The 27,301-nt window shown below is 36.3% G+C and overlaps 2 protein-coding genes across 3 annotated transcripts in view; both read right to left on the bottom strand.

Moving 5' to 3' along the window:
- Nucleotides 1–26,934, bottom strand: part of aspscr1 (ASPSCR1 tether for SLC2A4, UBX domain containing) — a 36,153-nt gene extending 9,219 nt beyond the window's left edge. Inside the window, exons 1-13 of one of the 2 annotated variants that reach the window (XM_058791653.1) lie at nucleotides 26,810–26,934; nucleotides 26,210–26,265; nucleotides 24,304–24,418; nucleotides 16,096–16,196; nucleotides 14,712–14,769; nucleotides 13,389–13,462; nucleotides 12,817–13,306; nucleotides 11,201–11,260; nucleotides 10,001–10,137; nucleotides 1,254–1,335; nucleotides 1,107–1,173; nucleotides 572–634; nucleotides 376–428 (exon numbers count right to left, since the gene is read on the bottom strand). In XM_058791653.1, coding sequence (XP_058647636.1) covers nucleotides 376–428; nucleotides 572–634; nucleotides 1,107–1,173; nucleotides 1,254–1,335; nucleotides 10,001–10,137; nucleotides 11,201–11,260; nucleotides 12,817–13,306; nucleotides 13,389–13,462; nucleotides 14,712–14,769; nucleotides 16,096–16,196; nucleotides 24,304–24,418; nucleotides 26,210–26,265; nucleotides 26,810–26,899 — 1,446 coding nt within the window. In that variant the 5' untranslated portion in view covers nucleotides 26,900–26,934. The other variant, XM_058791654.1, reaches the window with a different exon arrangement.
- LOC131549450 (basic proline-rich protein-like) lies at nucleotides 2,426–7,148 on the bottom strand. Its single transcript, XM_058791655.1, has 2 exons — nucleotides 4,789–7,148; nucleotides 2,426–4,638 (listed from the first exon to the last, which is right to left on the bottom strand). Exons 1-2 carry the CDS (start codon nucleotides 5,039–5,041, stop codon nucleotides 4,328–4,330), a joined length of 564 nt encoding a protein of 187 aa, XP_058647638.1. The 5' UTR covers nucleotides 5,042–7,148; the 3' UTR covers nucleotides 2,426–4,327.
- Nucleotides 26,935–27,301: the final 367 nt, after the last annotated feature.

Here is a 27,301-nt window from a genome sequence, read left to right as displayed (position 1 = left end):
CACACACACACACACACACACACACAGATTTGTCTCTCTCTGTGTGTTTATGGGTGAATCTCACAACAAACATCAAGACAAAAATGGTGGCAGTTTCCAGCTGGAGACTGAGACTCAAATGTGTCTCATCTCGCTTTCAGGTTTAAACTAAACGCATCAGTTTATAATAAGCCTGTCCTTGACCCCTGACCTGACCTCTAGAGGGAGCTACCCCAACATCAGCCTCGTATAGTAGCAACAACTTCACATGCATTTACTTTTCAGAATGTGGAAGATGTCAAACACACACACACACACACTAAACACTCTCTCACACACACACACTAAAAACACTCTCTCACACACACACACACACACACACACAGTCAGTCTGACCTGGAATAGAGTGACATTCGGCTCGTCTAGGATGGTTTTGGGAGGCGCAACAACTAGAAAACAAAAAACACTAATAAAACACACATCATGTAGGACAACATCAGTGTGTGTGTGTGTGTGTTTATGAGTGTGTGAGAGAGTGTATTATAGTGTGTGTGTGTGTGTGTGTGTGTGTGTGTGTGTGTGTGAAACTCACACAGGTAAAACTGCATTTGTGGGTCCTGCAGGTGAGATTTGACGAAACACCTCAGAGCAGCGACTGAAAAACAGAGAAACATCACGCTAACATCTGTAGTCTCATGTTAAGACACTAAACATAACATAAAAAACTAATCAAAAAAAAAAAAAATTTTAATTGAATTTAATTAAATATATCTAAACATACAGCAGTACAAAGAAAATAAAAAATAAAAATAAAATAGTTTATACTACTATACCCAACACATCAGAACAAAGACAAGAACAAGAAATATAAAAAAAAATAAAACAATTATAAAAACACAATTTAAACATTTTATTAAAAGATTTAATACAAGAACGTAACAAAGAAAAGAACAATAAAATAGTGAAATAAAATACTAGTGTATATATATATACACACACACACATACATACATATACATACATTCATATACATACACACACACACCACAAAATAAGGAAAGATAAAAACAATTAAATAAAAACAATATTTAATATATTTAGACATTTAATAAAATATTTTATATTACCTGTTTCTAGAGGTCTGAAGAAGCCCTGAAGAACGTGGCGGTCGGGAAACTGGACCCTCAGCGCCACCTGATAAACACAGCGACCAATCAACCGCGTGAATCCAGTCACGTGACCGTAACATGATCAGACACGAGCAACAGACTCACCTTCGGATACCTGTCCAACTTCTCCTTCATCTGAGACTCTCGCAGAGATTTAGTCGTGAGAGGAGCTTCCTCCAGCGCCTTCCTAAAACACACCGAGAAGATCAAATTCATCTGAATTACAGTCTGAACTCTACAGGTGCTGGTCATATCATTAGAATATCATCAAAAAGTTGATTTATTTCACTAATTCCATTCAAAAAGTGAAACTTGTATATTATATTCATTCATTACACACAGACTGATATATTTAAAATGTTTATTTCTTTTAATTTTGATGATTAGAGCTTACAGCTCATGAAAGTCAAAAATCAGTATCTCAAAATATTAGAATATTACTTAAGACCAATACAAAGAAAGGATTTTTAGAAATCTTGGCCAACTGAAAAGTATGAAAATGAAAAGTATGAGCATGTACAGCACTCAATACTTAGTTGGGGCTCCTTTGCCTGAATTACTGCAGCAATGCGGCGTGGCATGGAGTCGATCAGTCTGTGGCACTGCTCAGGTGTTATGAGAGCCCAGGTTGCTCTGATAGTGGCCTTCAGCTCATCTGCATTGTTGGGTCTGGTGTCTCTCATCTTCCTCTTGAGATTCTCTCTGGGGTTCAGGTCAGCGAGTTTGCTGGCCAATCAAGCACAGTAACACTATGGTCATTGAACCAGCTTTTGGTACCTTTGGCAGTGTGGGCAGGTGCCAAGTCCTGCTGGAAAATGAAATCAGCATCTCCATAAAGCTTGTCAACAGAAGTAAGCATGAAGTGCTCTAAAATTTCCTGGTAGATGGCTGCGTTGACTGTGGACATCAGAAAACACAATGGACCAACACCAGCAGATGACATGGCAGCCCAAATCATCACTGACTGTGGAAACTTCACACTGGACTTCAAGCAACATGGATTCTGTGCCTCTCCACTCTTCCTTCAGACTCTGGGACCTTGATTTCCAAATGAAATGTAAAATTTACTTTCATCTGAAAAGAGGACTTTGGACCACTGAGCAACAGTCCAGTTCTTTTCTCCACAGCCCAGTTAAGATGCTTCTGGCGTTGTCTCTGGTTCAGAAGTGGCTTGGTAGCCCTTTTCCTGAAGACGCCTGAGCGTGGTGACTCTTGATGCACTGACTCCAGCTTCAGTTCTCTCCTTGTGAAGCTCTCACAAGTGTTTGAATCGGCTTTGCTTGACTGTATTCTCAAGCTTGCGGTCATCCCTGTTGCTTGTGCACCTTTTCCTACCCAAATTCTTCCTTCCAGTCAACTTTGCATTTAATATGCTTTGATACAGCACTCTGTAAACAGCCACACCTTTCAGTAATGACCTTCTGTGACTTACCCTCTTTGTGGAGGGTGTCAATGTTCGTCTTCTGGATCATTGCCAAGTCAGCAGTCTTCTCCATTATTGTGGTTTCAAAGAACAAGAGATACCCAGAATTTATACTGTAGGGATGGTCATTTATTCAAACTCAAATGTAAATATTCTAATATTTTGAGATACTGATTTTTGACTTTCATGAGCTGTAAGCTCTAATCATCAAAATTAAAAGAAATAAACATTTGAAATATATCAGTCTGTGTGTAATGAATGAATATAATATACAAGTTTCACTTTTTGAATGGAATTAGTGAAATAAATCAACTTTTTGATGATATTCTAATTATATGACCAGCACTTGTACTCTGAACCAAGAGTGTAGGTCAGATTTTTATTTAATGTTCATCCGATCTCATTTTGTAAGTGAATTTTCTTTCTGATTTAAAGATGTTTCTTTGGATTGCTTGACGACTTGAAAGAGAATATAGGAAAATAGAACTTAATTAGTGTTTCCAGCTAGCTAAACTTCACAAAAATCTGCTCTCTATATTCATCCTGTGTTGGTTAAGATGAACAAAACATGGTTACTATACTTAAACCAGGGTAACCACAAATTAACCATGCTTTTGCTACACTAACCATAGTTTAACCATGATATTGTATTAAAACTGTGGTAATACAAAAGAAAGAAAAAACAAAAACATGGTTACTACACATTTACTATAGTAAAACCATGGTTAATTCTCTTAAAAGATTTGTATTTGTGTATTCTTTCTTTTTTCTTTATGTGTTTATAACTGTGCTGCTTTAATGGTTTGATGTTTTGTACTGTTTAATCAAAAATAAAAAAAAGAAATCAGAAAGAAAGGTCCACGATCCATGCACCGAAATCCCTTAAATTGGGGGCTTAAATTGTAAAATGTGCTGCTCCGAAGTTCCGATCTGAATCAAATGATTCGTGATCCGATTGGAGCGCTTCGAAACAGTGAATCATTTTGTGACGCAGTGACTCCCATCACTATACGTGCTTTTAAAAAATCATTACAATTGATGTCGAAATTGGAAAATGTTTTTTTTTTTACAATAAATGCTGCATTTGGATCTGCTTGTTTTGGAGCTTTCCGTGACAGAATAAACCAGCCATTTAGAGATCCAGCAGCTAGACTGAGCTATTGAGTTGTGGACTATGGGCAATCGAATTCTTCCTCCTGTTTCGAAGGAGGAGCGGAAAGCTCGGCTCAGGATGTTGGCGGATCTTCGGTAACAGGGGATGCAAGTGGGTGGACTGGCACAGACTTTTTGGACATTGCCGGTAGGATTGGAACTTTGTAATTCTGAGCTCAGCAAGATTTTAAATGATTACCTAGACAATACCTTGCCTCCTTGGGTGATGGAGGGGCTTAAAACTCTTGACTTTTGGAGTTTTATTATCTCTGTTACCGCAATTTAGTAGTGTAACCTTTTCTACTTTGCCTCGCTTCGAGAGGGATTCGAACCGTGGTCTCCGGCGTGGGAGGCAGGCACTCTAACAAGGAGGCTAAAGGCCACGGCCTATTGCATCAAGTCACCAGAGCGCCTCTTTTTGAGATCAGGGGAGTGAGGTTTACATGCAACAGCACTTACTGGCCTACGACAGTTACAGTAGCATCATGTCGATCTGAGCCGATTGCAGTGCCCCCGGAGATACCAGAGTCTGCTCCAGCTGACAGTGAATCTTCACAGTCTCTGTCTCGCAAGCGAAGGTCAAGGAGGAAGAGGGCAGCAATGACTACCCTGGTGGTCCCGAGTCTGGTGGTCCTGGAGGACCTGACTCCGGTGGTATCAAGTCCGGTGGTTCTGGAGGACCTGATTTCGGTGGTCCCGAGTCCGGTGTTCCTGGAGGACCTGATTTCGGTGTTCCCGAGTCCGGTGGTTCTGGAGGACCTGATTTTGGTGGTCCCGAGTCCGGTGTTCCTGGAGGACCTGATTTTGGTGGTCCCGAGTCCGGTGTTCCTGGAGGACCTGATTTCGGTGTTCCCGAGTCTGGTGTTCCTGGAGGACCTGATTTCGGTGGTCCCGAGTCCGGTGGTTCTGGAGGACCTGATTTCGGTGGTCCCAGTCCGTGGTTCTGGAGGACCTGATTTCGTGGTCCCGAGTCCGGTGTTCCTGGAGGACCTGATTTCGTGGTCCCGAGTCCGTGTTCCTGGAGGACCTGATTTCGTGGTCCCGAGTCCGGTGTTCCTGGAGGACCTGATTTCGGTGGTCCCGAGTCCGGTGTTCCTGGAGGACCTGATTTCGGTGGTCCCGAGTCCGGTGTTCCTGGAGGACCTGATTTCGGTGGTCCCGAATCCGGTGTTCCTGGAGGACCTGATTTCGGTGTTCCCGAGTCTGGTGGTCCTGGAGGATCCAACCCGGTGGTATCGAGTCCGGTGGTCCTTGAAGATCTGACTCCGGTGGTCTCAGAGTTCGCCACAGAACCGCCCAATTTCACTGCTGCTGCCATTATCAAGGCGGCCGTCTTTGCCTTTGGCCTCTGTACTGTCCTGCGTGCTTGGGAGCATTCAGAGTCACTCCAGAGCCCGCTCCAGTCCGGGAGCCCTCAGATTCCACTCAAATCTACAAGTTCACTCCAGAACTTTTAGTCTGCCCTTTTACAGTCAAGGAGTCCGTTGCTGAGGTGCCTGTCTGTCCTGTTGCAGCCATTGAGGCTGTTACTAAACTCTCTGTGCTCTTCTTTGCAGTCCTGCCTGAGCCACTAGGGGGTTCATCTGCCTTGTTAGCTCCGATGAGGTGGTCTTCAGCTCCACCTTTACGGTCTGCCATGCTCCTGGCTCTGCCCTGGTTGCCTGCCGGGGTTGTTGTTCACCCGGAGCCTCGCTGGTCTGTCCCTTCGGTCCCGCCCTGGCACCCTTGTCTGCCTCTGTCTCCGGGCCCTCTTCCGCTACACGGGCCTGGCCCACCATCCCTCCCCCTGATCTGCCTCCTTTCCACCTCCCTCCTGAACTTTTGTGTTTTCTGGTGGAGCGTCTGGTATCCGCTCCTTAAAGGGGAGGTAATGTCACAATGTCTGGTTGGTGTGCCCATGTAAGGCCACTAGAGGGCACATTTCTTTATTGTGTTTGTTTCTCTGGACTTCAGTTCCCATCACCCTTTGCTTTGACAATCAAATCTCATTTCATTCAGCTGTGTCTCATTTCCTTGTTAACTTATCCTCATATAAGCCCGGTTATCTGTGTCTTTGGTTGCTGATTTATTATTTTCTGTTATGCGTTTTCTGATGCTCTGTTTTGCACTGATTTGGATTATTCTTTGTTTTGGGATTTTTTACAATAAATGCTGCATTTGGATCTGCGTGTTTTGGAGCTTTCCGTGACACTACATACACATATTTAATTTTTTGATCAAAATTGTTGCTAGGGACAATTTAGCAGTCTCTGTATCTTGGTAGGGACATGTCATAGCATCAAGCCCTTGCTCTGAACTTTATATTCTAATATTATTTTAAGTCCTTTCATCAAATAAAAAGTATTTTTATTTTAACTTAAGAATAAAAATAAATAGCTAAATAAATAAATAATTTTATACAACTAAACATACCACAATATAAACAAAAGAAGAAAAGTTGAATGAATAAAATAAAAATAAACCTAAAACATTTTATACAAATAAACAACAAAGAATCACTAAATAAATAAATAAATGTAAAACATTTTATACAGCTAAACATAACAGCATTTTGGACACGATTTGTGTAAAGAAAAGATCACAAATCGTACAAAACAGAAACATTTTGTAAAACTGATTTACTTTGAAATGATTTTTCTCAGAAATTTCATCAAAAATAATTTCGCTCAAATACTTAATTACAAAGAAGCGGCAAGTAACATCAAATTAAATGAGAATTTTTTTTTTTTTTTTTTTAAGTAGAAAGACTGAAATAGTATTTGAAATATCTGTTTTATTTATAACTTTGAAAAATGTTTTTATTCCACAGTGCATGATTATGTATGTAAGACATTTATTTCATTACTCAATTTCCTAAAGTTCAATCTGAAATGACTGACAGCGGAGTGCAGTGTTTTTAGTCTGGTGTCCCAGACGCGCGTCTGCTGCGGTAACATTCACAAACCACGACACACACACACCAAACACACACGTGCTGCACTCGTTAAAAACTCATTAACCACCTCAGGCCGTCACTGAAGGAAGACAGAAATAGAAGAGTCTGTCTGCGTCTGCTGTGGGTTTTAATTAGATACGTCAGAACAGTAATTTAGTCACAATAACTGATGCTCAGAAATGAAACTGTCTGAGGAGTCAGAGGGCAAAGGTCACAACATAAGATATTTACATGCTTCCCAGAAGACAAAACAAACAAGTTACACTGATCATTCTGATCAAAACTTTATTCTGGACAGAGTTATTTTAGCTTTCATTCAATTTAGATTTAATTAAATATTTTCTATATGTATTTAAATTTTTGTTAAAGTTTTAGTAATTTGTATTACTTCTTGTTTTTTAAAATGTATACATAGTTTTTTTTTTTTTTATTCATAAAGTTTTAGATTTAGTTTTAGTTGTTTAGCACTAGTAACTTGAACATATATTTATAAAAATATTATAAATAATAAAATATATTAAAATATTATACATTTGATTACGATCATTAAAATTTTTTTTTTTTCAATTAATATTTATTTTATTTCAAGTGATTAAAATGTTTTTTTATATGGTTTTAGTTAAATGATAACCAATAATAGTTATAACTGATTAAGGGCAGTATGAAATAAACTAAAAGGTTTTAGTTATTTGAATACTAGTAACTTAAACTAATATATTTATAGACTATATTATAAATAAAATATATTAAAATATTATACATTAGATTTTTTTATATTTTAGATAAAGTCCTTATTACTTTTTAGTATTTATTATTATTATTATTATTATTATTATGATTTATTGAGGTATTTATTAATATTTGAAATGTGTTTATATTTTCAGTTTTTATTTTTTATTTAAGTTTTAGTAACTTTGGCATGTGCTTCTGCTATTTGTATTCATATATATATATGTATATATGTGTGTGTGTGTGTGTGTATGTATTGAAAAGGCTTGAGGAATTATTAAACTGGGCTAGAATGAAGATAAAACCAGCCAAGTCACGCAGTCTTTTGATCCGCAAAGGAGTCAGGAGGGATAACATCATCTCTGTGGACGGCGAGGAAATCCCACCATCAGCTTGGGCTACCAGCGGAGGTGTGTCAGGCAGAGATGCCTTGCAGGTATGCTTACCTGTGCTTTCATCTATACAGTGGGGAAAAAATTATTTGATCCCCTGCTGATTTTGTACGTTTACCCACTGACAAAGTCCCTTTGATGCGGTGCAGCTGTCCTGTCCCCTTAGCAGAAAAACACCCCCAAAGCATAATGTAAAGGGTTTTGCCACCAAGTACTAAATCATGTTTTGCGAAGGGGTCAAATACTTATTTGACATTACAATGCAAATCAATTTATAACTTTTTTGAAACGCATTTTTCTGGATTTTTTTGTAGTTATTCTGTCTCTCACTGTTCAAATAAGCCTATCATTAAAATTACAGACTGATCATTTCTTTGTCAGTGGTTAAACGTACAAAATCAGCAGGGGATCAAATAATTTTCCCCCCACTGCATGTATGCATGTATATATATACCCACACACACACACACACAGTGGGGCAAAAAAGTATTTAGTCAGCCACCAATTGTGCAAGTTCTCCCACTTAAAAAGATGAGAGAGGCCTGTAATTTTCATCATAGGTATACCTCAACTATGAGAGACAAAATGAGAAAAAAAATCCAGAAAATCACATTGTAGGATTTTTAAAGAATTTATTTGCAAATTATGGTGGAAAATAAGTATTTGGTCAATAACAAAATTTCATCTCAATACTTTGTTATATACCCTTTGTTGGCAATGACAGAGGTCAAACGTTTTCTGTAAGTCTTCACAAGGTTTTCACACACTGTTGCTGGTATTTTGGCCCATTCCTCCATGCAGATCTCCTCTAGAGCAGTAATGTTTTGGGGCTGTCGCTGGGTAACAGCGGGTTGAGATCTGGACACTGGCTCGGCCACTCCAGGACCTTGAAATGCTTCTTACGAAGCCACTCCTTCGTTGCCCGGGCGGTGTGTTTGGGATCATTGTCATGCTGAAAGACCCAGCCACGTTTCATCTTCAATGCCCTTGCTGATGGAAGGAGGTTTTCACTCAAAATCTCACGATACATGGCCCCATTCATTCTTTCGTTTACACGGATCAGTCGTCCTGGTCCCTTTGCAGAAAAACAGCCCCAAAGCGTGATGTTTCCACCCCCATGCTTCACAGTAGGTATGCTGTTCTTTGGATGCAACTCAGCATTCTTTGAGTTTTTACCAAAAAGTTCTATTTTGGTTTCATCTGACCATATGACATTCTCCCAATCCTCTTCTGGATCATCCAGATGCTCTCTAGCAAACTCCAGACGGGCCGGACATGTACTGGCTTAAGCAGGGGGACACGTCTGGCGCTGCAGGATTTGAGTCCCTGGCGGCGCAGTGAGTTACTGATGGTAGCCTTTGTTACTTTGGTCCCAGCTCTCTGCAGGTCATTCACTAGGTCCCCGTGTGGTTCTGGGATTTTGCTCACAGTTCTTGTGATCATTTTGACCCCACGGGTGAGATCTTCGTGGAGCCCCAGATCGAGGAGATTATCAGTGGTCTTGTATGTCTTCCATTTTCTAATAATTGCTCCCACAGTTGATTTCTTCACACCAAGCTGCTTACCTATTGCAGATTCAGTCTTCCCAGCCTGGTGCAGGTCTACAATTTTGTTTCTGGTGTCCTTTGACAGCTCTTTGGTCTTAGCCATGGTGGAGTTTGGAGTTGGACTGTTTGAGGTTGTGGACAGGTGTCTTTTATACTGATAACGAGTTCAAACAGATGCCATTAATACAGGTAACGAGTGGAGGACAGAGGAGCCTCTTAAAGAAGTTACAGGTCTGTGAGAGCCAGAAATCTTGCTTGTTTGTAGGTGACCAAATACTTATTTTACCGAGGAATTTACCAATTAATTCTTTAAAAATCCTACAATGTGATTTTCTGGATTTTTTTTCCTCATTTTGTCTCTCATAGTTGAGGTATACCTATGATGAAAATTACAGGCCTCTCTCATCTTTTTAAGTGGGAGAACTTGCACAATTGGTGGCTGACTAAATACCTTTTTGCCCCACTGTATATATATCGCACCCAGTATTTAAGGCAAGGCAAGATTTTAAGCTTAAGCTTCATATTGAATATTATACTTTATTTTATTTCAGCTTTACTTCAGTTGATGAAAATAATTTTTAATAGTTTTCATTAACGAGAACAGCACTGTGACAGCAGAAGTGAACTGTGATTGGTCACTTCACGTCAATCAAACGTGTGTTGTACGTTCTCACCTCTCGCTCTTCAGCTGTGCGAATCTCTTCCGAATGTCGTCAACAGTGACTTCAAAAAACTCGTCAGGAAGTTCTGCGTTGTCATGGCGACGGGCTCCGGAGTCCAGATGGAAGACCAGCGGCTCCCTGTCGACCGGCTGCACAAACACACGATTCACTGATTCATCACGAGTCACTGATTCATCACGAGTCACTGATTCAATCTGAGTGAGTCAATCTGTGGAATCAGTGTCCATCTCTTGATTCATTATTAGCTGATCTGTAGGAAATTCTATGAATATGTTTTATTGATAATATAAAGTGTGTATTATCGGTAGAGATGCTATATCATGTATATCTGTAGGTAAATATAGCTACACATTGCAGCACTGCTTAAAGTTACTGAATACAGCTTAAAGATACATGAACGAGAAAATAAAATAGAACACGTATGAAAAAAACGAGTTAAGTGCAAGAAGTTGCATTACTAATTTTCGTTTAAGTATTTTAGCCTTAACCCTAAGCATAAAAATAGCCACACCTACTGATTAACATATGATTTGCATACAGGTTGACTTTGAAAATGAAACAAATGCGAATTGTGAAAAAAGAAAATGGAAAATTAAAACTGAAAATTAAATTGTCACTATTATTACACATTATTAACACGCTTTGTAAACAAAGTATCTATAATTTCTTTTTCACTTTAATATATTAAGTCTTGCATTAAGACTGCAATTCACCAATTTGACAGTGACGATGCATTGTCATCATTAAAATTAAATTAAAATCATTTAATATGATTTTCATTTTTGGCACATATTTTCAGGTCTTATTATTAAATAGACTAACTGCACATGAAACTCACAGCACTGTATATTTAATATTTATCTTTTTTTATTTGTCCGAACTTATCTGCATTTTTGTGCACATTTTTAACAACAAAGATAAAATAAAAAAGCAAAAAAAAATATACTGTTTGCAATATAAAGATTAATTATACTGTGATATATCTAAATCATTATAATGAAATAAAATCACTCATATTGTGAAATAAGGTTTTGGTCATATCGCCCAGCCTTAATATGAATTAATACATAACTAACTAACAAAAAAAAAAGGCAAGGATCTGACGTATTGATGAAATATCTTAAGAAAGAGAATGGCTATATACTGATGTCTGACTGTATGATCCTGTGAGGGACACAAGTGTGTTTTTACCTCCAGAAATTCGTCTGATTCCTCTTCATCCCTCGTCGCTTGTTTGGCACTCACTGACCGCTGAAACACAAGAAACATCCACAAACACTTCAGTCTGAGAGACAGCAAACACCAGACGACTAGAAAATGTACCAGCTATGAAGAAAAAAAGTGTGTGTTGGTGTTTGTGTGATCGAATCTAAACATAGTGATGCATGATTGAACTCAGACACAACAATAACACAGCGTCCATCTCTCAGAGAAATCAACAACAGAGCAGAACGGCACACATAAAAGACCTGCAGATGAACACAAAACACGGGAGAAGATTTCCCATGAAAAAGATGTTTAAAAGTTTGGAATGATTAGGATTTTGTTTCTGAAAGGAGTTTCTTCTGCTCACCAAGGCTGAATTTATTTGATTAAAAATAAAGTAAAAACATTCAAAATTGTGAAATATTATAATGTAAAACAGATGTGGATGTGTGTTAAACTAATGTATTTCTGTGATGCGCAGCTGTATTTTCAGCATCATTACTGCAGTCTTCAGTGTCACATGATCTTCAGAAATCATTCTAATATGCTGCTCAACAAACATTTCTGATTATTAGCAATGTTGAAAACTGTTGTGCTGCACAATATTTTTGTGGAAATCGTGATTCAAAAGTTTGGAGTGAATAAGATTTAAATAAAAAAATTATTCATCAAGAATGCATTTGTTTGATGATTAGATAAATTTATATCATTGGGTACTAATTGAAAATAATTTAACTAAAGTCAGTTTCTCTCCACTTCTGTTTAGATACTGGTTCAGTTTTTTAGTTTTTATTTTCCTCCTGCTTTTATTTTAGTTAAAATATTTTTCTTTAAAAAAAAAAACAACTTAATGACTAAAAAATAAACAAAAATAAAAAATGAAAACATAAAAGCAAATACAGAATAATAAATAAAAAATATAATCATATATAAATGTACCCTTTTGCATATATATGTACTTTGTATACAATTATATATATATATATACATACATATACACATAAACACAGATTGGGGTGATTTTTTTAATCTCTTTTTATTATTTGGTATTTTTTTATTATTGAATTATAACTTATTCATCAATGATGCATTAAATTAATCAAAAGTGACAGTAAAGGCATTTATAATGTTACAAAAGATTTCTATTTCAAATAAACGCTATTCTTTTAAACTTTAAACTTTCAATTCATCTGTAAATCCTGAAAAATAAAATGTTTGACGTTTCCACAAAAATATTGGGCAGCAAATATCAATTTCAACATTGATAATAATCAGAAATGTTTCTTGAGCAGCAAATCAGCATATTAGAAGACTGAAGACTGGAGTAATGATGCTGAAAATTCAGCTTTGATCACAGAAATAAATTACATTTTAACAGATATTCACATAGAAAACAGCTGTTTTAAATTATAATAATATTTCACAATTTTACAGTATTTTTAATCAAATAAATGCAGCCTTGATGTGCAGAAGAGACTTCTTTCAAAAACATCACTTTTGTCCCCCTGTGTGTTTTAAAATGTCATTTATTCCCGTGATGAAAAACCCAAAAAGAAAACAAAATGTGTGACAGCAAATGAAGAAACAGGAAGTAAACAGACCTTGATTTCTTGGCTGGGTTTGGGTTTTTTGGCTTTCGGCGGGCTGCCGGACACACATGACGACCATGACGTGGACGTCTTCAGTCCAGCTGCCCCAGTTCCTCCCAGACGCTGTCCGCTTCCCGAAAATGGCACAAAGTCAGAGGGCGTGGCTGAGGGGGCGGAGCCATGGCACTGTTGGGACGTCCCAGGTCGCTCGTCGTCCTCTTGTGGCATTAGTTTGGCCTGTGGAGGCTGGTTGGTTTTGGGCCACACCCCCTGCTCTCGGCTCACGCTTGGCTCCTCCTCTTCCTGTTTGACAGGATGGTGGTTTAGCAGGGCGGCGACCTCAGTGGGAGGAGCTGGGGTTTCCATGAGAACGGGGGCGGGCTCCTCAGGTGGTTCTGGAGGCGGTTGTGATACGGTTGTCTTGGCAACAGCATCTGTTGGCATAGCGACCGCATCCACGGATGCAGCAGGACACGAGGAGCCAGAGCCTTTCAGCACATAACTAATGAACAGAAAAGTCATTGTCATCATCATAATAATCATGTGACAGTGATGTGACGTCACCGCTGAGACAAACAGCTCACCGTATGATGGCACTTCCTCCGGTGAGACCCAGAGACTTCAGAGTAGTCTTCTTCAGCACATCCTTACCGCTGACCTACACAACAACAACAAGACATGAAACTGCAATTTAAAGGGAACCTATTATGCAAAATTCACTTTTATATGTTGTTTGAACATAAATGTGTGTTGGCAGTGTGTGTACACAACCACCCTACAATGATAAAAATCCAACTGCCCTTTTTTTTAAATCCCCATAAATCATAAACAGTGTCTCAGAACAAGCGATTTGCAGAATCTGTACAATTTGATGTCACATATTACAAGCCCCGCCCTCGACTGTTGACGGACACTGCCGTATTAGCAGAGACCCCGCCCTGGTGAGCCGCACACAATCCGCCAAGCAGCATTCAAGTAAGAAATGTCTTATTAAAGCTACAGACGTTATTCAGTCCAGAGCAGTGAGTGATTGTGTTTTATTTGATTGTTATATATTAACAGCGTAGACGGCAGTATAAGTTCTATATATTACGCTGCTGTCACTTAATACACAGATCTAATATAAACTTGAGATTTCTTTCCCAGCTGTTTACCTTCACACACATAACCGACTGTGTTTTTGCAACTTATGCATGTTTTTAACAAAAGTGTGTGTATTTGACAGTTCAAGCGCAATAAGATGTGAAAGAGAACTTAGTTTAACTGATATGTCTTTAAAACACATGATTGCAGTGCAATAGACATGATAATCAAAACCAAACAGATGTTTTTTTAGCAGAGTATCTGAGGTACGAGCTGTAAAGGCACAGCCCTATTCTGGAAAAGGGGATGGAGAGCAGCAGCTCATTTACATTTAAAGAGACATGCACGAAAACGGCTTCCACACCAAATAAGCATTTTCAAAATGATTTAATAAATTATCTGTGGGGTATTTTGAGCTGAAACTTCACAGACACATTCTGGGGACACCTGAGACTTACATTACATACTGTAAAAAGGAGCATAATAGGTGCACTTTAATTCCACAATGTAACAGATTTGAGAATAAAGCAGTACATTAATGAGAAAACCATACATGCGACGTTCCATCGCCCACAAAAAAGACGAATTCACAAAACATTCATGTTGTATTCGGGTCGGCCCAGAGACGTTTAGATATTTAGTTTATGAATTTAAGACTTTCAGGCCTTAATTCATGGAAGAGTGAATTAAGACTCGCAGAAACTCTGTATCTTAACTTATTTCTTAAGGAGACGTGTGTGGGAACGTGCAATACGTCAGTAAATGAAGTCATCCTGATTTGATGCTGACTTTAACAGCACACAGAGATCAAGCGCTGGTCTCACCTCATCTCTCATGTAAACACACACTGGCGTCGGTCCAGACGCGTCCAGATCAGACGTCCTGTTGAGGAGGAAACACATCACAATATCTGTCAGGAGAGAACAAACAAACACACGGGCCGGACTCTGAACACAAACACGTGTGTCAGATATACTGTTTATATTCTGAGTCCCTGGACTGAGACCAGCAGGTTTTTGGAGCCAGTTTTTCTCCACGTTTTTGGGAAAACGGCTGTGGATTTTATGGGAATAAAACATGGAATCAAATGGAATCCCACTGTATTTAAATTACAGTTTTGTGAGAGAAGAGGGGGAGTGGCCAGTGAGAAAGGGGGAGGGGCCTGTTGTAGCAGTGGGATGAGCTTGTGAGAACATGAGCAGGTGTTTAACCCTCATTATGCATTCATAATCTGCTTACTATATTCATATTCCAGGATTCCATTTGGAGCCGAAGAATCACTATTTTTAAAGCAGTCATAACTTAATATTTTTCAACTAAAACAAATTTTTAAAGTTTTGAATGTTACCATGTTTTTACCATGTTAATGCATTAACTGTGCATTTATATGCAAAGCATTTACATTTATTAATGCATTTACTCTTTTTTTAAAAAAAATTGTATAAATACAAAAATTGAGAAATTCTTTGAAATGTGAAATATATTTTGTTGTTCTCTCAATATTAATAAATTGTATTTGAATATATCATTGCATGAAACTTATAAGAATATATAGTCTGAGAATTATTAGTAATTCCTTTAAATGTATTACTCATGTTTGCACAAAAACAATCCTAATTTATAAAACCTAAATATTTATTTCTAAGAAAACAGCAAATATTACTCTGAAAAGTTTGCACATTCACTTTTAGATGAAAAAATCTAAGAATTTTTCATGCTGCAATGGTTTCTGCAAGTCTTTTGACACTAATATAATTTCATAGATCATTTTACAGAAAGTGTTTTGACACCTAATAGAACTCCATACATATTAAACTTATTTTAAATGGCTGTCTCTGATAAAATAATTGTAAAAAATATAAAAAAATAAATGATGTGTATTTTAAGGGTCTCAACGCATTTGCAAAGTATTGTTCGCTTACTAAAAACTATGCATATGTTTATTTATCTACTGTCAAAACGGACCGGAACGCATTATGAGGGTTAAAGTTTGGCAGCGGCGCTGAAGTGCTCGTAAAACGGCCCGCGAGCCTCAGAGTTCACACGATCTGGCTGCATTTAAAAACCGCAGCGGGGAACTCGATTCTGCTGGAGAGGAATGTGTTTTACTTCAATCAATAGAGTCAGAAAGAACACACACATTTCACATATAAACAACATACTCAGAAATGAATCAGCTGCAGCTTTCTCTCACAGAACAACACACACCTGGTTTGAGGAAAGTGGGTCAGTAGATCCCATAACGTCTGTCCACTCGAGAAAGAGCCTTGAAGACGAGAGCCGTCCTCCATCTGCAGCGCGATCCGCACCTGAACCAAAACAAACGTGAGAGAGAAATCATTATTAAGAACTATTATGAACTCACTAGCATTCAAAATGTTTTTAAAGTTTAAAGAAGCCTCTTCTGCTCAAGACTGCATTTGTTTGATCAAAAACAAAGAGAAATATTATTATAATTTAAAACAGCTGTTTTCTAAGTGAATATCTGTTAAACTGTAATTTATTTCTGTGATGCACAGCTGTATTTTCAGCATCATTACTGCAGTCTTCAGCGTCACATGATCTTCAGAAATCATTCTAATATACTGATTTGCTGCTCAACAAACATTTCTGATTATTATCAATGTTGAAAACAGATGTGCTGCATGATATTTTTGTGGAAACTGTGGTATATTGTATTTTTCAGGATTCACTGATGAATGGAAAGTTCAAAAGAACAGCATTTATTTGAAATAGAAATCTTTTCTAACATTATACATGTCTGTACTGATACTTTTGATCAATTTAATGCATCCTTGGTGAATAAAAGCTTTATTATTTTTATTTATTTCTTTTTAAAATCATACTGAGCTTGAACTTTTGAACGACAGTATATATATATTTTTGAGAAAATGCAGTCAGGTCTATGTATATTTGGACACTGACACAATTTTCGCGGACTTCAGTTGTTGTTTGTTTGTGGCTCTTTCTGTCTGTAGTTTAGTCTTCAGCGAGTGAAATGCTGCTCGATCGGGTCGAGATCAGGAGATTGACTCGGCCGGTGCAGAATATTACACTTTTTACCTTCACAAACTCCTGGGTTGCTTTTGCTGTATGTTTTGGGTCAAAGTATGAAGCGCCGCTGAATCAGCTTTGCTGTATTTGACTGAATCTGAGCAGAGAGTATATCTCTACACACTTCAGAACTGATCCGCTGCTTCTGTCTCATCTTCACTGAACAGTAACACAGAGCCACTGAAGCCGTGCAGCTCATGATCACTGCTCCGTGATTCACAGATGATGCTGTGTGCTTTGATCATGAGCTTCTCCAAGCCTTCTGCAGACTTTTTTCTTCCCGTCATTCTGGTACAAGTTCATCTTAATGTCAGCCATCCAAAGAATGCTTTTCCAGAAGTGCTCTGGTTTTTTTAGATGTTTTTTGGTAAAGTCTAATCTATCTTGTGGTGAAGCCTCTGGTGAAGTCTTCTCTTGATTGTAGACGTGTCTGTCTCCTGGAGAGTGTTCTTCTCTTGGCTGGATGTTGTGAAGGGTTTTGTCATGGAGAGGATTCTCCGATCATCACCACTGTTGTCCTCTGTGGACGTCCAGATCTTTCTATGTTTATGAGCTCATCAGTGTGTTCTTGTTTTCTCTGAACGTACCAAACTGTTGATTTAGCTCCTAATGTTCCTGCTGTCTCTCTCTGATGGATCTGTTTTGTTTTTGAAGCCTAACAATCCTCTGTTTCTCTTGTATGAAGAGATCCTTTGACTGCATGATGTGGTTCACAGCAACAGCTTCCAAATGCAAATAACACACAAAAAAATACGAATGCATGATATATCGGCCACCATATCGGTATCGGCCGATAAATGTTAGTTTTTCTGTTATCGTTATCGAACCAATAAGAAAATTTGGCCGATATATTAAAGCCGATAAATAATGCATTATTTGCTTCAGATGCGCACTGTTCGCCGTGATGGTTTTTAATTGCTTGAAATATTATTGGAATCACTTTGAAAAGGAAGATACAGTAAAGTGCAACATGTGCAGGGCAAGTCTGTCATATTATAATGAGAACATTACTGTAAAATAATTAATGTAATCTTTGTGCGCCCATGTTTTAGCGCATTGTTACGGGAAGAGCGCATCCACCACGGAGCTACACATTCATGCACAGTTAAGTTCGCTTGTGCATTTGCAGCCTTTTGTGCAATTGTGGATTGTAATATTGTGTTTATTTTATGCATATATATATGATTTATCTCATAGGCCTATAGAATTCGTCTGGTTAAGCTAATAGAGCGTTAATAAATCGCTTCTGTGATCATCTTTAGCTCAGCACATGCAGCTCAAACAGCAACGCACAACATTAATAACAATGATTGGGACTATCATATATATAATATTATAATGAGAACACTATTATAATAAAACGTTGTGAATTCTTTGGTTTAATTTGTCGTGTTTCAGCGTGTTGTTGCGGGATAAGCCAAGAGCGTGTCACATCTTATTAGCGCATAACTTAGTTCAAGATCTTGCGCATTTGCATCTTTTTGTGCATATAATATTTTGTTTATGTTGTATAAATAATAAGCGCTTCAGTTTACCAGTGTTCATTCAGCTCTTCAGCAGTGCTAAAACTGCATGCTGCTATTTGAAACAGTGGAATTAATTTAACGTACTACTTTTTCAAAATCATTGATATATGAATAATAATCACTACTTTTATTTTTCTTATTATTTTCATCAATAATATGGTTTAATTTAAAATAATTTAATTGTCTGTGCAGAGGCTATTCCATTTAATTTATCCATGGCATATGGTTTTAGATTTTGTTTTTACATGTAATGTTAAGTAATGTTGTCCAGTGACTTGTTTGCATTGTTTTATTTATTTGTAAGGCTGCTTTATGTCTGATTTATGTTGAAGTGTTTAATGGCTTTTAATGATGAGACTTTTGAGAAAAATTGAATTTAGATTTATCGGCCAACATATCGGTTATCGGCTTTCATGTATAAAGAATTATCGGTATCGGACCAAAATTCATATCGGTGCATCCCTAAAAAAATAAATAAAATAAAAATAAACTCCAGGCCTTTTACCTGCTTAATTGATGTAGAAATAATGAAGGAATAGCCCACATCTGTCCATGAAATGGCTTTTGAGTCAATTGTCCAATTACTTATGGTCCCTTGAAAAAGGGGGGAGGTACATATTAAAGAGCTGTTAAATTCTTTAACCTTTCCTCCAACTGTGATGAGAATTAAAGCTCAGAGTCTGCACTTCAAGCCCGTATTCATTATATAACTGTAACTCAATATGTTTTGGTCAACAGCTAAAATAATAAAATATTGTGCCCGTGTCTAAATATATATGGACCTAACTGTATATATTTAACTAAAATAAAAGCAGGAGGAGACTTAAAAATAAATAAATAAAATAAATAAATAAATTGAAGCAAAATCTAAACAGAATTAGAGAGAAAATTACTTTAATTTAGGAAGTACTCTGATGTCATCAACCATAAAAACAAGCAGAGTAGTATATTTAAATAATATTATAGTTTAGTGACTTTTTGAATTAGCTTTTTATTTTCAGTTTTCATTTTAGATTACTTTACCAAAAAACTGCATATAAAATAAAATTCAAAGCTAATCCATGTATAGCACTAGATAAAAGTACTCTTTTGTTGTTTTGATGAGCTAAGTTCACAGGAAGTGCTGTATGACATCAGAGCTCAGGCTCGATGACATCATCAGCTCCGCCGAGCTGCACGCAGTTAAACACGCAACACGAGAGCTCAGATCGCATCTGCTGTTTTACAGGACTGTGTTTATAGCGGCGAGAGACAGCGAGAGGAGCGCTGGTGTGTTTGTAGCCGGATGAAAGGAAAATGAAAATCACGCTCTCGTTTGATTGAGAGATCAAGGAGAAAGCGATTAATGAGCTCGTAAAGCATGATGGGTAAACCACCGCCCTGCGGCCGCTCTCGCTCATGCTTCAGGCATGTGGAGCTGGGAGTGTGCGTGTGTGTGTGTGTGTGTGTGCGGTTCATATCGAACACAAACACGGGCCTTGATGTTCTGCCCGGCTCCGTCTCACATTCTTCTGCTCAATTACAGGCTCCTCAGCATCTCCTGCGTGCTTTTCAGGTTTTATCTCTTATAAAATTATTTGTGAGCCTGGACCACAAAACCAGTCTTAAGTGTCAATTTTTCGAAATTGAGATTTATGCATCATCTGAAAGCTGAATAAATCATCTTTCCATTTTGTTAGGATCGGACAATATTTGTCTGAGATACAACTATTTGTAAATCTGGAATCTGAGGGTGCAAAAAAATCTAAATATTGAGAAAATCACCTTTAAAGTTGTTCAAATTAAGTTCTTAGCAATGCATATTACTAATCAAAAATGAAGTTTTGATATATTTACGGCAGGAAATTTACAAAATATCTTCATGGAACATGATCTTTACTTAATATCATAATGATTTTTGGCATAATAGAAAAATGTATAATTTTGACCCATACAATGTATTGTTGGCTATTGCTACAAATATAGCTGTGCTGCTTATGACTGCTTCTGTGCTGCAGGAACACATTATGGAACTGAAGGGGAGTTCAGGTTATTATTTACCGCACGCTTGTGAGGCTTTGAAACACATTCAAGAGTTTTAAGACCGTTTGGATCCGACTCTCATTTCTTTCATGTTTATAACTGCATTGTTATTGTGGTGTTGTTGACTTCTGATTTCCATAAACGAACAAAAAATGAACTCGCTGTCTGACTGGGCAGTTTATTTTTTACCGAATACACCAACAGTCAAACATTTGTTGACAGGTCGACAAATTAAAAATTAATTATTTAGAAATATTTTTAAGAAACTAAAAATTACAAAAAATAAACTGAAAATATAACAATAAAAGGAAATACAAAAAATATATTAAGTACATATACCGTTATATATAAAAGCTGATTCCAAAAAATATATAAGCTAATTCCACTGCTTCCAAAAATTCTTTTAAACTATAATAGTATATAAATATACTATTTTGCTTTAGTCGTTGTGCATACTTAGAAAACTAAACCTCGCCAAAAAAATAAATTAAAAAAATTAAAATCTCTTTAAGAAACAAAAACATAAAAAAACAAAAGACAAAAACATGTACAAAATTACCAAAAAATAAACTAACTAAATATAAAATATAAAAATACAAGTTAATTAAAAACAATAAAACTATAACTATAAGCAAATATACTTTTTTGCTTCAGTTGTTGCACATACTTAAACTAAAATTTTAATTAAAATTTTAATTTAAGAAGTTTTTAAGAAACCAAAACCAAAAACATGATGAAAGCACATAAAAATACAAAAATGTAAAAATTCAACATCATAAAGTTTGAGGGTTATGATTAAAATCATATTTCTTATTTTCATTTAGTTTAACCTGAAGTATTAAAATAAACTAATGAACTAAAACTTATATATATAAACAAAATCTAATAAAAATGATAACACAAAAATTCTAAATCTATAACTAAAATAAAGCGAAGACAAAATATAAAAATAAAATCAAGTCAAAAACTATAATAGTATATCAATGATATTAAAATAACTGCTAGTAGCAGTTGATCAGAAAATCTCAGTCTAGCTGCTGCGCAAACACGACACGAACACGCAAACAAACACGCAATCGACAGGAACGCATAATTACAGCGACTCGTTAACACGCTGGACTCAGAAAACATCACACAAATATCTGTTCTGACAAAAGCATAAAGCATCTTACGATCTGCAGCCCTGTCACTCATATTGCAATGGGTTTTATCTGGTTAATTTGACTAATTGTATACATTTTATTAATTTAATAGCATAGCTTTGAGTATTCAGTATTCAAAATGTCAAAAATGTTGGTAGCCTCATATAAAATCAATGTAAAATAAAAAAGCTCATATAAAAGCAGTTATTGAACTGAACCAACATTGAACTAAATTGATCTAAATACTGATTCTATTTTCGTTTTAGAGCTGCTTTACAGCTGAAATTTAACTCGTTTCATAATTGATGAATATTACACAGTTACTGAACCGAATCAAATTGAACAAAACTGATCTAAATACTGATTCTATTTCCTTTTTGGCGCTGCTTTATGGCAAAAAAAAATTTGACATTTTTTATGATGATTGAACTTTAGACAGTTATTGCACCAAATCTTTTTAGATTTGAAAGCTACTTTTTAGCTGAAATTAAACCTTTTTTTTTAAATTTTTTATAATAAATGAACTTTACAGAGTTATTGATCTGAATGTGAATCAAAGTTAACTAAATTGATCTGAATATTGACTTCACTGGCTTTTTAGAGCTGCTTTACAGCTGAAATTGAACTTTTCATCCTTGATGAACTAGAAACAGTTTTTGACCTGAATCTGAATCAACATTGAACTGAATAGATTTGAGTATCGACTGAAATCATATTTTATGTAGTTTGCATCACTGATTGTTCTGATATTTTCCCGTCAGTTACTGTGAAACGATCTGTATTGTATAAAGCGCTGTAGAAATAAATGTGAAAGCTGCCTGAGATGAAGCTACAGTGTTTTCTTTCACTGATTCTTCATAAAAACAAAGGTTTGACTTGATTTTTAAGCGCTTCCAGCTCTATTTTGGAGGGAAGTGGTGAGGGACTGGCCGTGTGTGTGTGTGTGTGTGTGTGTGTGTTCAAAGAGCAGAAACGCAGGTTTTGAAGGGAGGAATCAAACGAGCACACACGCCGCGTGACGCTGTAGTAAACGCTGGGCCGCTGAGGTAATTTAGCACACACACCGCGGTATTACCAGAGATCATTAAACTCCCTGATCACTGACAGACAGCGCATCACTTCTCAGAAAGAGCGCAGCGATGTTTACGAAACTCTTACGTAACGTTCACAGCGCCTGCGGTTGGTTTTAGTCCTGTGCCAAATGTGCTTTTTACTTTTTATCATATTCATCCAAGCTGTCCTGTTTTAGTTTACTGAAAGTCTGGGAAATTTAGTCCAATTTTAGTCAATTAAAGCTTACATTTTTAGTCATACTGCATAAACTGACAATCACAATTATTTTACTCAAAATTACTGATCATTTGAAAAATTACATCAGAACTTGTTTTTATTTTAATTTTTGTTTTTAATTTTTTTTTTCAAATTAGTTCATTGTAATACATCAAATTGCAATAAGCTTTTTTTCTTTCAGGTAACATTATTATTATTTTATATTAGTGCTGTCAACCGATTAATCAGATCCAAAATAAGTTTTTGTTTACATAATATACGTGTGTGCGCTTTGTATATTTATTATGTGTATATAAATACACACACCTATATATTTTGAAGAAATGTACATATTTACATGTATATATTTATATTCATATAATTCATATTATATATAAATATATTTCATATATAAACATATACATGCATGTGTGTGTATTTATATACACATAATAAATATATACAGCACACACACGTATATTATGTAAACAAAAACTTATTTTGGATGCGATTAATCATTTTACAGCACTATTTTATATTATTTAATATATATTATATTATTGAATATTTTTTATATTATTATTTGAAGTAACAAAAAATAGTTTTTTTTATGATTTTAGTTCTAGTTGACTATAATCAGCCTGTTTCAGAACACTAAAAACTGTTATTTAAAAAGCTCTATAAGCATCTTTAGGTTTCATAGTTACTCATTTTTTAACAAAACACTCTACATCTTTTTGTTTTTGTATTAATTAGTAAGAGAGGGACACATTATTGAAGGCCAAAGGCTTATTTTGGGTCAAATCAACCATTTCATAAACCAAAAATTGGATTTTATTAATATTAATAAAGAAAGACAAACGGAAATAGTGATGAGAGTGATATTTATGGAGTAATCCACAATTTTGCAGACGGAGGTCAAAATGAAAATTTTCACGTGAGATTCAGAGCCAAATTATAGCAGTATAAAAAGTCTTCAGAAAGATGGCAGCATCATAATGTTATTTCTACACAGAGATTGGTAGCTCTATTAGTAATATCTGCTGACTTTAGCAGTCTGTGTTGCATTATATGTCTATGGTGACAGTTCAAATATGGGAAAAAAGCACTTTTTGTGTAATTTTTTCCCAAGTTTGATTGCATATAACTCAAGAACTTTTAAAGATACGGCAATATCCTTTTAGATGTTTGTTCTTAATAAGCATTTCTTTTGCAATATTTATTTTTAAGACCCAGTATGGTTCAGTTCCAGAGATATGGGCATTTCACTGTGGTTCCAGGAGTTAATTATTATTGCACACATTTTCAGTGCTCATTCCGTGTCAGTTCTGGATAAAGCAGCCAAACTAAATCAGTTCATTTGATGAAGTTTCACTGGTGTATAAACATGCAGACACACACACCGCACTCTCAGCTCCCTTCTGCGGCCGCGAACACGCCACCATCTCCAGCTTGGCATTATTCGGCAGACTGGCAAAACGCCACTGCAGAGACAAATCTAGAACAATCCTCTGAAACCTGCAGACAAAGAGACAGAGACAATGAGCCACACACACACACACACACACACACTCACGTTTGTTTTTGTGAAAAGTGGGGACTCTCCATAGGCATAATGGTTTTTATACTGTACTTACTGTATGTGCTATTGTCTACACCAACCCTACACCTAAACCTACCCCTTACAGGAGACTTTCTGCTATTTCAGATTTTCAATACACTCCATTCTGAGTGATTTATAAGCGTTTTGAAAAGTGGGGACATGGAGTAATGTCCTGAAAAGTCACCTTCTCCTTGTAATACCTGTCATACCCTTGTTATTATACACATTTATGTCCTCATATGTCACAAAACACACACACACACACAAATGATACACATTGTATTATATTATATTATATATAGTCATGGCCAAAAATATCAGCACCCTTGGTAAATATGATCAAAGAAGGCTGTGAAAATTAATCTGCATTGTTAATCCTTTTGATCTTTTATTTTAAAAAATTCACAAAAATCTAACCTTTCATTGGATAATAATTTAAATTGGGGGGAAATATCATTATGATATAAATGTTTTTCTCAAATACACGTTGGACACAATTATTTGCACCCCTAGAAATTCTTATGAGTAAAATATCTATTTTAAGTATATTCCCATTCATATTCACAATTCTGAGCACTCCAGGGTGATTATGAACATGAAATTATCCAGCCATGGCTTCCTGTTTCACAGAAATATAAATAGGAGGGAAAACAAAGCCCAAATTCCCTTAATCATCATCACAATGAGAAAAACCAAAGAATATATTTCTGATGTGCAGCAAAAGATAATTGAGCTTCACAAATTAGTGAAGCGGCTTTAAGAAAAGAGCTGGAGCAGCGAAAATTCCCATTTCCACCATCAGGGCAATAATTAATAATTTCCAATCAACATAAAATGTTAGGAATCTGCCTGGAAGAGGACGTGTGTCTATATCGTCCTAATGCACGGTGAGAAGGAGAGTTTGAGCGGCTAAAGACTCTCCAAGGACCACAGCTGGAGAACTGCAGAAAATAGTTGAGTCTCGGGGTCAGAAAACATTAAAAAAAATGGTCAAACAGCAGCTACATCACCACATGTTGTTTGGGAGGGTTTCAAGAAGAATTCTCCTCGCTCATCCAAACACAAACTCCAGCATATTCAGTTATCAGACACGACTGGAACTTCAAACGGGACTGGCTTCTATGGTCAGATGCAAATGGAGGTTTCAAAAAGTACTGAATTAAAGGGTGCAGTTAATTGTGTCCAAAGTGTATTAGAGAAAAACATTTATTTCATAATGATATTTCCCCCCATTTTAAATTCTTATTATCCAATGAAAGGTTAGATTTTTGTGAATCTTTTTAATAAAAGATCAAAAGGATTAACAATATATACAGAATTATAATTTATATATTATTTATAAAAAAAAAAATTGTAACCATCTATGTATGATTAAGATAGATAAAATAATATATATAATAAAAATTAATTATATATTAGTTTTAAATATATACTGTACACATTTAGATTATATATATATATATATATATATATATATAAACATATATAAATATATACATATACATATAAATATATACACACACATACAATTTTTATTTATATATTTATGTACAGCTGTATATAATTATATATAAAGATTACGATACATATATGTAAAATAAACAATAATAGAATTTATATAGATTATTATTTATTATATGTGCAATTATATAGATTTATAGATTATAGTATTACATACATATACACACACACACACACACACTCACTTGAGTCCATGTTCATCTGGATTAAAGCCATGTTTTTTACACACATCCTCAAGAACCTGCAAGATTAAACATGTTAGAATCCATTACTTATAAATATAAAACTCATAATTTAATGTTCAAATTAACCTGATAATTAAAAAGCTAGCACAGCTGTGTGCTGTGTCTCAAATCATCATTACGATCAGGCCTGTAACGCTACACCTAAGCTACCTTAATGTCTAGTGCACTAAACAGGCAGCTCACAAGCCCAGCTGAATTAGAAATTACCTAAAATGCCCAAAATTGTTGAGTAGGACATTACTATTACTCAATCTGAACTCAATACCCAAATCAAAGGCTGTCTAGGGCACTAGGTAGGCAGCTTACTAGTTCGGAACGCGCTTATGATGCCCAAAACTGTGACACGGGCAGCGTGTGCTCTAAACAGACAGCGCACTACACAGGTAGCTCTTGTAACGCACCTGTGTCGCCTACAAATGCTGTCTAGGCACTAGTTCGGCTGAGTCAGAGAGCGCGATTCTCCGAGCAGCTGACTGTAAACACACACAGCCTCCGCGATGAGGTTCATAAACACACACGAGCGTGTGAACGAGCTCGTACCTGTAATAAAGGTGTGTTTGGAGACACTTTGATAGTCTGCCTCCTTCCATTCGGAGTTAAAACTGACACAGCTGAACTGCTCGCCGCCATGACACTGTGACGTCACGGTGTTTGTTTGACAAAACTTTATGCGTTCCTGAAACTCGACATTCAGCGTTTCTAGATTTAGCAACTTTTCAGACTAACCTAGCAACTGTTTCTTCAAAAGGCACCTAGCAATAAATGTAGCTATTTTAAAAAAACTAATTTGGCAACTGTGACTCAAATGATAAAAAGGCACACATTTTTTCTCTAAATTACACATATCACGTAAATTAAGCAGCTAGCTGCAATTGTTTAATAATAATTGTTCGTTTATGACAACACCTTGTTATTAGTTTGAACCTGCACTTCTTGATCAGTTTAAAAATATTGTAGAAAACCTATGAAAAATCAATAGAGAAAATTCCTTTAAATTAAGGAAAAATTCCACTGCTTAAAATACAACCGTTC

Source organism: Onychostoma macrolepis, chromosome 11, assembly GCF_012432095.1.
Source record: "Onychostoma macrolepis isolate SWU-2019 chromosome 11, ASM1243209v1, whole genome shotgun sequence".
In the NCBI taxonomy this organism is placed as follows: Eukaryota; Metazoa; Chordata; class Actinopteri; order Cypriniformes; family Cyprinidae; genus Onychostoma; species Onychostoma macrolepis.
Note: the sequence above shows the minus strand (reverse complement) of the source record. Positions and strands in the feature narration are given on the sequence as shown.